Genomic DNA, 12,177 nt, shown 5'->3' with positions numbered 1-12,177 from the left:
TCTGGGTGCTTCGTAAACTCAGTTGGTATCATGCTGGACGACGGAGCAAATGGCTCTAATTCGAAAATCCAGACTGGACGCTCTTAAGCCCGTGTCGTTTAGTGGACTGAAATTTTCAAGGCTCTCATCCCATTTGGCTCGGTCCTAAAGGAGACGGACGTTAAATTCGGAGGTCCTGTCTCATAAATAGCTTGAAATTGTTGATAGGAACGATAAACCAATAGAATTAAACTTACTCCCCCCTCTCTTTCTTCATCTCTCTCTCTCTTTCTCTCTCTTTCTCTCTCTCTATTTTCCATCTCTTTCTCTCTCTCTCTCTCTCTCTTTCTCTCTCTTCCTCCCTCTATTTCTTTCTCTTTTCTTTTCTCTTTATCTCACTCTTTCTCTCTCTCTTCTCCCTCTCGCTTTCTATCTCTTTCTCTCTCTCTCTCTCTCCCTCTCTCTCTCTCTCTCTCTCTCTCTCTCTCTCTCTCTCTCTCTCTCTCTCTCTCTCTCTCTCATAAATCTATCTCTTTCTTCTTCTCTCAGAATCTCATCCCTGTTTTTTCTCATCCGCCTTCTTTCTTTTCCCCTTCTCCAAGCCTTTGTAATGGACATCCTTCAACTGCAAAGGTTTTTGAGTTAACAGATACAGTACAGATATTTTGCTTGTGTAGAGAATTTTTCCTGACTTTTTGTTATTTCTGGTGAGGGTTTTGTTGAAGAATGCCACTAGTAGTAGATCTTATCTCGTCTCTTCCCCTCTGTTATTTATGTATATCTGTTGGTCTGACTTTTTCCGTGCCCTAAATGAGCATTATTGTGTGTGTGTTTGTCTTTACTTCGACTAACCAACAAACGTGGTTTTGACTTACAGGACAAGGAGACGGGCGCAATCATCGACTCCTGCGGCAGAACTGTCACTGTCACGGTGATGCCTTGCGTCATTTATGACCACATCGTTAAATGGTAAGTGCAGAAAAAATAGTTCAAGGTCATGTTTTATATATATTCATTAGTTTTGCAGAAAAGGATGTCTATTGTTTGTATGAGTGGAAGGGGATAAAAAGGTACGATTTAATTTTCATGTTGATCTGTGTTATCATGGAAGGGATTTTTTAGACTTTAATTATAAAAAGGAATTGAAAAAAAAATGGTATGTTTTAACTTTACAATATTCTCAAGCTCAGAAATTGCCCATTTTGAGAATATGATTAGGTAGATTGAAGTCTGCCGTCGTTGCCCCCGCCCAAATTTTACTGGTACGGAAAATCTGTTAGTATCGTGTACAGTTTTGTAAACTCTCTAGAATACATTGTCTGTCTGTGGAAAGATGGTGTCATAGTTGGTTAGGCTACCGAACTCGTAATAGTGAGGACCGAACTCGTAATAGTGAGGTTTCGGGGTCGGGGGGTCGGGGGTTCGAACTGCGAGCCCAATGTTGTGTCCTTGGGAAAGGCACTTTACACTTTCCTCACTTCTGGGTGGGAATGGGTACCCGGCCCTACACAGCGAAAGATCCTGTCAGTATGTTAGTGTTTTAGCGCCTATAAATGGCTGCTTGCACTGTATGCTTCCCAGGAAGTTGAGGTTGTTTCAGAATGCTCTCAGGTCTGCTGGGATAATAGTATAGATTGTGAATCGCATAGAGCTTGATGTTGAGTAGGGATTTGTGCTATACAAATGCTATCTATTATTATTATTATTATTATAGTTGAGTCTGTCAGAAATACAGAAACCATGGCCCTTTCTTAATCGGAAAGGGTAAATAGGCGATGTGGAACAACCGAACAATAGATCAAGACAGGCAATGACAATAATGGGAAATTTTAAAACTTATCTTTTATTCATGTCGTCCCCCCCTGTAGTTTTCAAAAACTTCTCGACTGCCATTGACTAATGTTCACTTGTTTTGTCTCTTCAGCATGGGCTCAAGCATCGTCAAGAAACTTATGGACCATTCAATTCCAGACCTGTAAGGGAACAAGCGAGAGATTGGTGTGAGAAAAGAACCCATATATGGACTTTGGTAGAAGTTGAGAAGGAAAGGCGCCGACCCGTATTGACGGCTGCTAGGTGGACGATCTAATCGGCAAAAGGCTCGTGATTTGGGTTCATCATTGAGAGACAAAAAGTAGTTGAATTGAAATTCCGAGATTGTTAGTTTTCTTGAGGAGAAAAGTTACAAAGGCAGTTGACGACCTCCCCCCACTGTAGTTTGCCTTAGATCTTGTAGCTCTCTACAATACACTATGCCACAGATGCAAAACACTTGATGATTGTTCCTTTGAGAAAAATTGTTTTTTTTCCGGTTCTTGGATTGTACTCTTTTTTTTTACAAAGTTTTATTGATGTTCTGTGAATCTTGAATGTACAATCTACGCACCTATTGTGTTGGTCATAATTTACATGTGTGCATAAGGTTTTGTTTTTGCTTGTTTTTCTCTTTTCTTTGTGATTTACAGTCTGTTGGCTTTTTACAATGTTTTTTTGGTTGTTGTTTTTTTTTGTGATAGATAACTGAAAATTGAAAATGAAATGAGTAACAGATTGGTTTCTTTCTGGAACTCTATCCCTAAAAATGGGTCCATTTAGAGGAAGCAAATATTGTCACCTGAGTGCAAGAAGTGACTAGATCCACTTTTCACAGTTTCGAAAAAGAAGAGTTTGAAATTTTGACGATTTTGAAATCTTTATATATATCATAGTCAAAAAAGAAACTTGAATATCTCGATACTACGGCTTAGATATTTACAGAGGTAAAAGAGCTGCTTAAAGTCTCACTACCCATATATCTATTGCTCCATTTCGACCAAAAGTGGATATAGTCACTTCTTGCGCTCAGCCATTGATATGAACTGTTCTAGATTTATTAATAACCAAAAAGGAGAAAAAACAAACTGTCCACGATATTGATTCCATGAAAGAAATGTTCTTTTTCATTAAATTCCACGTTTAATCATTGCTGCTCATGTATTATATGTAAAAAGAAAAAACAAAAAATAAAACCGAGAAATTGTTCTGATGTAAATAAATATGCACTGTTGTTATTGATTTATTGTCTTGAGTTTCTTCGTTTTGGTTTCTTATGTTGCTACATCACAATCTGCTAATCAATCAGATGAAATTTTGTCTTTAAGGTCTTCTTTTGTTGTAAAGAAGCTCAAAGTTTGTTTTTCTTTGGCTCAAGATGATTGTTTGTGTCTAATTGTAGTACTGATTTGATATTATAATATTTCTATGCTGTAGAGTCCATTCATAATGTTGTCGACATAAGGTTAAGAAAGTTGATTTCTGCTCTGATCTAAATTCTTGCATAATATTAATATGAATTCTTTCAAAGGGAGAAATAAATAAAACAAATGAATTGATAAGGTGGAAAAAGATAAGTTCACATTGTAACTTTACTGTCAAGCTTTATTTTAAGGTTTTTTATGCCTAGTTGTAAGATGAAAGACGTTATGATGATTCAGGTTAGGTTCTTGTAATGTCTTGAGAAAATTATTACAAGTAAAACAAAATTTCATCAACTAAATAAAATACTCTATCAGGAAGTAGTGGAAAGGGAAAGATTTCTAACATAATTTTGGAACACGGAAGTTGAAAAGAAAAAAATCCCGATCACTAGTAGGTGCTAGGGTTACATTGCTTTATCTTATTAAGGATTCTTTAGTTAGTGGGGAAATGTTGAATAGCTATGAATCTAGGCTGTTATCTTATCAACCTGTTTGGTGGTGACTGACTGTCCTAGATAACTCTCAAACAGGCCAGGGAAGGTTTTGTTATTTACCTTCACGTCGCACACAATAGACCCTGATAAAGGGAATGGCTGTCCACCAATCTTTGTATTCTCAGCTCTATAAATAGTTCCCAGAGTCATGTGAGACAGTGAAAATGCGACTTCTTCTTAAGCTCACTCTTTGTTATGAACTGTTTTCACTGTTATTAAAAATGGAGATACAACAAGAAAGCACTGAGGTCGCGATACCAGGAGCTAATCAAAGATGTCACTGCACAATCTATAAATTTTTTGGACTTAACTTGTGTATGGTTACACTTGCTGTTTGATTGAGATATCAGTACTGAAACATTTCACAACAAGATTGTATTGTTTTCGAGAGAAAAGCCAATATGATTGTCGTGCCTCATGAATTATCCTAATTGTGTTGATGGGGTCTTAAACTTGGTCATTTTTACTATCAAAAACAAAAAACCAAAACTCATGTAAACCTGACGTGGATTGGAATGTCGGAATACCTCACGAAATTTGTTAGAAACAGATTATATGGAAAGAAAACATCTCTAAGTTTTAGAAATAACTTTACACCGCTCACTAATTTATTTGCAGTTGGGAAATACTTGGGAAGTCTTGTCTAATGTGGTTTGGGTCTGTTGTATTATTTTCATCGCCCCACTCACCTGCTTTTTTATCTTGATAGAAAGTATATTTTATCTGTAAACAAACGCCTGTGTCATTATCAAGTTTATCTTTCAAATTCAAAGTATTGAGTGTACTGTCAAACTTTTCCATAATGGTCAGTCGAGATTGCAGAGAAAAGGTCTACTGTTACTGTTTTGTATGGAGAGGTGATGACCGAGTCAGGTTCCACTGTATTTACTATTCTTAAAGTTAAAACCCAAAGTCTTTGGGTAATGGCCAAAGGAGCTTCCCTATCTATAGCTTTTCACTGACTGAGGAAGAGTCATCTAAAATTAGGTAACAGTTTATCTGAGTGACCTGATGGCGAAGACATGGCATGGGTTGTGTGGTTTGTGTTTTATTGTTGGAAAAAAACATTGAAATGAACTGCCCTATATCGATCACCAGAGCGTCTTTGATTTGGTTGTGAGGCACTTTGCTATTGTGTGCGGGAGACCCAAGGTCGATTCATGAGTGGGGAGAAATCTGTATTGACAAATATCTCGGTCTTTGTGCTGAGTTGTTGTATCCCTCTCAGCCCGAGTTAGACCTGATAGACAAGGTCGGAAGCCCGCTGTGTAAACAATCTAAATTGTGTTGATAGGGGCGTTAAAAACTCATACATTACAAAATTTATTTTAACCGCCCTATTTTATCGGAGGTTATTTTCAGAATCGGTTATGGTGCGGAATGACTGGTATTTGGGTGTTACTTTTTAGACCATTGGAAATGCACATACATGATTGATACTTTCTTCAAAATTGAAAAGCATTATTTTCTGGGGTGACATTCTTCCAAAAGTTATAATTGCATTGAATAGGATGGATAGTTTTGTTCCTTGTGGGGTTTCTTTTGGTTGTTGTTTTACAGAATGAGTTAAATGTGTTTGCAATGAATTGTGTTAGAGCTAGATCCATTTTTAACTTTGTTTGTTGTTTTTAGATTTTACTGGACTGATGTACGTTGACTAAATGACTCAGAAGTTACATTCTGCACGTGGGATTTGCTTAATCATACTCTAACTGTAGCATAGGCTTTAGATTCCCTATTTTTGTTCAGTGTCCGTTTAGACAAAGAGAACAGAAACCTGTATAGAAACGGACAGAAACTTGCAAACCTACTAACATTGCATTCTTGTTACAGTACTTATTTGTAGAATGCATGTTAACTTTTTGGTTGAGTTGTGAGGGGAAGCTTAGCCAGTGAGGTGCTTATACAACTGAAGCTTTGTCTCTTGTTCCCATGAGCCTTTTGTTAGCTCAGATGGATAATACTGAACTACAGAGGATGGTCTTGGTTCAAATCCCAGGCTGGGTGTTCTTGAACTCTGGTTGTTTTATGGGGTATTCAAGACTCTCAACCCATCTGGCTTGGACCTATCGGAGATGGAAGTTAAATCCGGAGGTCGTGCCTTTTAAATAATCCGTACACTTACATTTTTTCTTTGTTCCCCACGTCTGCTCGTAAAGTTGTCATTTAAAATATTTTACTGATGTTTTTTGGGGTTCAACAACATAAAATATTTGAAAGACGTGTTTTGTTTATATATTTGAAAATGTAGTTGAAACTATTATAATTTCATCTGTTTTAGGAAATCCCTAGCTTTTGTAATTTTTAAAAATTTTTACAGGGTGAATACTTGGCCCAAAATCAGGTGTTATAATACAAATGTGCAATTGCAAATACTTATCAGGCTAAGAAATCTTGAGAAAATGCCTGTCTCCTAGTCTATTCTTCACTGTTTACTCTCTATCTGTTGTGTGGTTTAAAGGTGTTGGGGATATAAGTGACTATCAGTGCTTTAGTTTTGCTCTTTGTGAAAGGGGTATGGATGTAGTATAGTGGCTTTAACTCCCTGTGGGTTGAATAGGCACCTGCAGTGTAATAGTTAGTAACTTCGGAAGGACTTCCTTAACAAGCGACCACCCCAACAAACACAATAAAGAAGAGACCTAACCCTAACCCAAACCCTACCCCTTACCCCTAAGCCTCTATTCTACTCTGTGTCATAGTGGTCGCTTGTTACGGAAGTCCCCCGTATCTTCGTGGTTTTGCATGGATGATGTGAATTTGATTCTGGCTAGCAAAAGTTACTGAGTTGAGCATTGTCTGTCTGTGTCTGCTGGGATGCTGTTTCCACCAACTCAGCCCGAGTTGGACCTCACAGGCAGAATGGAAGCAGCCAGTCTCCATTCTGATCTTACCTCTTAGTATACAGAAGGTTATTCCCCCCATATGTGCACAGCTATTTTGTCATCCAAGTTGTTAGCATCACAAACTTCCCTTTAACCCCACTCCAGTTGAACTTATCTGCATAAAATAAGAATGAAACTGAGGTGAAATGAATGCAACATCCAATGAACAGGCAGTTCGATTTTACAGATAAGACTTATTTTCTGAGGATTCAAAGATTTGTGTCATGACTGAACAACTGAGCAATGCCGTGCCATCTGACCAGGCGTGCCGTATACTAAGAGTTAATGGTGTCGAGAGGGCTGTAAAACCTTTTTCTGTCACTAAACGGGAATGGATGTTTCAATAGTAGCTTTACTCTCCGGGGTTGATGTCTCCTGTAAAAACTGTGGAGCCCTTGTAAGTGTCTTGTCCTCAGTAGACGTTGTTTCTCTATGGTTGATTTCTTGGCCTGAAAGGTCTTGACAGTTTTTTGTTTTGCGTTGCATAATTGATGTAATTTTACAAAATGTAAGATACATGTGGGACAATACCATTATTAATGTTACTTTTTTATTTCTTTTGCATCCTATGATTCTTAATGCATTTATTGTTCACACATTTGAGTAGAAGTTCACATTTCATTGTAGTTGTAGCGTTGTAGTATATTAGTTCTGGTCCAGATCTAATGAAAAGTCCTTCAGACATTTTTTCCTCCCGTGTTCTTTCTGTCATAGATAGAGACTAAGTTATGTCTCTTTTTTATTAGCCGTTGACCTTCAAGTGAGTAAACATGTAGACCTACAATTAAGTTGTACAGTTTTACAGTGGTTAACCGCAGCACAACTTATTATAAGTACACGTTCCTGAGATATGTGTTATATTGCGTCGTATGGACACCTATCAGGCCTAATTAACCCTGTCAGACCGTATTCCAGTATACTCCAAACTTCAACTATACCTGATTCCCGTTACACCGGTAATTGGGAGGTTGCGTCATATTTTTAAACTGTTTACCACACGAGTAGTGCTTGAAAACCTATCCAAGTATTGACATTAGCTCAAAAATAGGCCTCTTATCTGTATTTCTACCAAGTTTCATGTGTTTCTGATAACTCGTTATCCTGTATTAACCACCTTTTGCACACTTTTGCTCAGGAGGCCAGGTATTGAGGGAAGTTAGGTTAAGGGCGTAAGGTTTGACAGGGTTAACAACTGAGGTATGTGTTATAGCGTTGTTTGGACACCTGTCAGGCCAAATTAACAAGGAGGATAGAAAAGAGTGTTCCCAGTACAATTTAGCATGCATATAATATATTGCAAAGTTGGCGGGTTGCTGAAATCTTTTTTCAGTTATGTATGAATTTTACAACATAAGGTAATTCAAAGAAATTCATGTTGTATACATGTATTTTCATAAATAGGGCAACTGCAAATCTGTTCGCCATGTGTGCGCACTTCGCTCTTTGCGTGTTTGCTATGTGCATCATAGACTATTTTGTTCCTGACTTTTGCTTTTCTCAAAGAAAAGCTTGATGGGAAACTCGCATAATGAATACTGAGAACAGAGAATGCTTTGTGGTATATAAAAAAAGCTGCAAGATGCTGTGAGTAGGCAAGCACTTGTATAATATTACTTGTAGTGCCTAGCATTTTCTATGCATATCAAAAAGGCACTGTAACAAATATTGCTAGCACTTGTTTGCTTTTTATAACATAAAGTATTCTCTCCTTTAAATTTACTTGATTTCTTCATATATCTCAGGTATGTGAACTGCAGCTGTTGTGGGCAGGTTTCTCTCACCATCCAGTCTTTTAGGTCCTTTTCTGAGCTTTTAGATTAGTTGAGTGGGTTTTTTTTCCAACTGTCTGTTTTAGCTTGTAGAAGCTACATGTAGATCATCTATTTAATTATGTCATTCAGATTTTTTTTTTTGACATTCAGAAAAGGATTTATTATATTATGTACAGGTAACCAAATTGGGAGCTATTTTGCGTTTGTTGTAACTTTTCATTTATTACCTATGGTGAAAGTATTTCAAAGCTATTCATTAATCACTTGTGAGATAGAAAAACTCAACTTTCTAATGGCTAAAGGTTTGAACTATGAATTATGCAAGAGAAATCTAATTTAAAAAATAAATAACAAGTAGTATTATGAAGCTTGAGGGAATGATGTCATACTTTGTCCTCTGTTGGGTACAGTTTAGAGTGGGGATATAATTGGGAGAAAAAGTCATTGCTACTCCGGACCAGTTTTGAGAACTTTGTCTATTCTGATGCCCTGAGTCTTTGTGTTCATACTAACAAATTTTATTCTTTCCTTGCACCAAAAAACCATTATTGCGTTGATATGTTTCTCTTTACCCAAAGTCAAACATGAGGAATGAAGTACAGATGCTCTTTTAGCTCAGTCGACTAGACTGTCTATTAGTCAACATTACTTTCTCTTCTTTGAATAAGGTTCCGTGTGTGAAGGTTGTTTTGTGAAGTTTACAACTCTCCGTCCCTTCCTTTCACAGGTTGATATTTGATGATTTGTGAGACGTGCTGACAAAATGAGTTACTTCTCGCAATCCACAAATGGAGATATTGGCCAAAAACTGACACAAGGGTCAAATTTGTTGATTTTTTATTGATGCCGTATTCTCCAACAATAATAAGCCTTTTATTATTTCATACTTATAAATTGTAAAAAACTTCACCTGTAAGCGTTATGTATCTATTTCCATAGGGCTCGAATTCGAGTAGTAACTTATTTTGTCTGCAGGCTTCACATTATCTACAGTGAAAGAGGAGCAAAACATGAAAGTAATGTTTTTCAAAATGCACACTGTCTGTGACTTGTTTTTCTATACTACTACAACCCTTGCAGTATTCCTAGAAAGTGTGATTTCAATGTGCTTCTCTGTTTTCCTCTTTGTAATCAAAAGTTTTTCTTTGATAACGAGCAGAGGCTAGGCTTTTCTCCCTCATTATCTCCTATATACTCAATACCCTTGGTAGCCACCCATATATAGACTGCACTCACCTTTTAATCTACAGTAGGCACATACTTGTATCGATTCCTTCTGATTGCATAAGATATTTCACTGAGTCTCTGAGAGTTGTGGTTCTCAGACCAAGACACTTTGCAGAACTCAATAAATTCATTTTTGATGGATTCGGAAAATTTAATAGTATACAAGGATTTGTCGATAAAATTTCAACCTTCATACCTTTTGCAGTAGTAACAACGACAATTTGAAAAATTGGTCTGGAATAACAACTAAAAGTAAATGGCTGATACTGAGGTTTTTAAAAATGTAAACAGAGCTTTTTAGAAGCTGTTGGGTAATTGGCCTACATCTGGGATGTAAATGTTCTGTTCATATACAGAAGTGAGTCTTTATTTTCCTGGTGTTATTATTTTAAGTTTAACTCACTTGAGCCTATTCCCGTATATTTACCTGACGTGCCGCCAGCCCGATAACTTAATCCCGTGTATTTATGGAAGGCGCTTTATCAATCGGTATCTGCAGTGTTTTTCATTTACAAGCTACTGGAAGCCGGGAGCCAACAGCTGACCCACTTGCTTCATTTCCTTAAAAATTTTGTGAAATTATATACAATACTTTTTTTTTTTAGCAGTAACAGACTAAGTCAGTCACCCCCCACATTGCAATAGATGATTTTAGTATAAATTGGGCTCCAAAAAAGTTGCCTAACCCTCAGACATTGCCACATAGAAATACTGATAAAATAAAAACTATTTGGACAAACCAGATGCAGTTTACTTTTTATGTGAGAGCATTACTTTCTTTCTGTGGTTGCACATTTTAAAAATTATGATAGCTTTCACAGCCTTTTTGTGGTTAACGCTTCAATATTCAATATACCCCAAAATTGTCATGCTGCAATGGTTGTTGGGAGATAAATACCTCAGGCTCAAGTGAGTTAAATGATTGTACTCAGAAACATTACTATGTGGGCCAAGGTAACGCTTTCTAGAATTTTTTTGAAAAATGTTACTTACAGATTTTAAAAATCTGTCTTGAAATATCCTAGATTCATAATTTTATTGTGTTTTATGTCATCTGAATTAAATGTTACTGGCATATTCTGGCTCATTGACCAGGTTTTCCCACCGCACTATTCCATGAAATGTGTCACTGATGTGGATATCAAATAGCCTTGTTGGGGACAAAGTCTGTTGAGTTAATTTTACTTAAAATGCTTTAGAAGAATGCGAGAAACCAAAAAAAAAAAAGAATGTCATTTGCATAAATACATAATGCATTGTTTATTTATAATATTAAACTTTGTCTTTGTGACTTTATAAGAAACGGTTTTGATGTTTTTCTTTTTTTGTGTTTTTGTGATACTGTGTATCTTTGCAAGTCACTACTATAGTGCAGTAGATCGGGGACTTTACCTGCCAAGCAGAAGATGCAAGTCCGAATGTGGTCAGCATTGCCCCCCCCCCCCCCCCATTTAATATCTCATCGCCCAAATGTCCTGACAGGGTACCCTGTGCTGTAGTCAAATCAAACTGACCCAGGTTTGGTCAAGAGGTCACAAGTACAGTACATATCATTTTTGAACCCCTCGGGGGCAGTGCCACTGACTGTAGTGTCTTTAGGCCATTCCCAAAGGGGGAACATTACACGTTCAAGCACAGTAAAATTGTAAATGTGCTGATTCATCATGTCACGCTTATAACCACACCTGATCTACAACAGGGAACTGCTGCTTTTTCTTTCCAAATCCTTACTGTCGTCATTTTCCCTCCACTTCTTTTGTATGTTTGTCTCACTCTTGTGAACTGCTATTTCGGGGTGCCTTGATAGTCAAAGCAGACCTTGTGCTGTTGAAGCTGGAGAGGTGAACAGAGTAAGTATGATTCCCCGTAAAGACTTCTCTGTTGACACCCACCCCTTGGCGCTCATATGACCTTATTTTGCAGTTGCGAGAGCCGTAAAACCCTCTACCAAAAAAAATAAAATAAAATAAAATATCATTTTTGTTTCAATCGTGACTCTCGACTTGAGAAAATGTGCTTTGAGTGCCATTAGCTTACAGGCTACCTGGTGCACATTGAATTCATTTGATTGAGTCATTGGCACAATTTTACCAAATTTGACTAAATTCGACTGTGATCTTCAAATGATTAATTAAATGCCTTTGTTTCTCAAGGTCACAAGTTGAATCAGTGACACTGTGCCAGAATGAACGGTAGCTTTGCCCCTCCTTGGAGGAAAATCTGGGTGACCGCAACTCAATTCGACGGATTGGCAGTGTGCACTAAGTATAAGTTGGGCTGTTGTGCGGATTGTCTCACTTCGAGTCCGTGATGGCACGTTCATGAACTTGGTTTGTTTGAAGAGTTTTCCAGGCTCTCACTCTCATTGTTTCTGTCCTTGCAGAAACGGACGTTAATACTAATACCCCCGTCCTCCAACACACACACACACACACACACACACACACACACACACACACACATACACACACACACACACACATATCGTAACAAAAAAAAGAAAACATGTGAACAACATACCCCCCTTCCCCTCATCCACCAAGCTTATTATTCATGCCTGGGGATATTGTTTTTTGTTCTTCTA

The 12,177-nt window shown here is 37.5% G+C and overlaps 1 protein-coding gene across 2 annotated transcripts in view; it reads left to right on the top strand.

Moving 5' to 3' along the window:
* Positions 1–10,792, top strand: part of LOC101854063 (syntenin-1) — a 20,445-nt gene extending 9,653 nt beyond the window's left edge. For both annotated transcript variants that reach the window (XM_005112434.3, XM_005112432.3), the window contains exons 7-8: positions 857–948; positions 1,904–10,792. In XM_005112434.3, the coding sequence (XP_005112491.1) occupies positions 857–948; positions 1,904–1,958 (147 nt within the window). In that variant the 3' untranslated portion in view covers positions 1,959–10,792. The remainder of the gene's footprint in view (positions 1–856; positions 949–1,903) is intronic.
* Positions 10,793–12,177: the final 1,385 nt, after the last annotated feature.

Source organism: Aplysia californica, unplaced genomic scaffold (assembly GCF_000002075.1).
Source record: "Aplysia californica isolate F4 #8 unplaced genomic scaffold, AplCal3.0 scaffold01271, whole genome shotgun sequence".
Taxonomy (NCBI): Eukaryota; Metazoa; Mollusca; class Gastropoda; order Aplysiida; family Aplysiidae; genus Aplysia; species Aplysia californica.
This window is presented reverse-complemented; position numbering and strand designations above follow the sequence as displayed.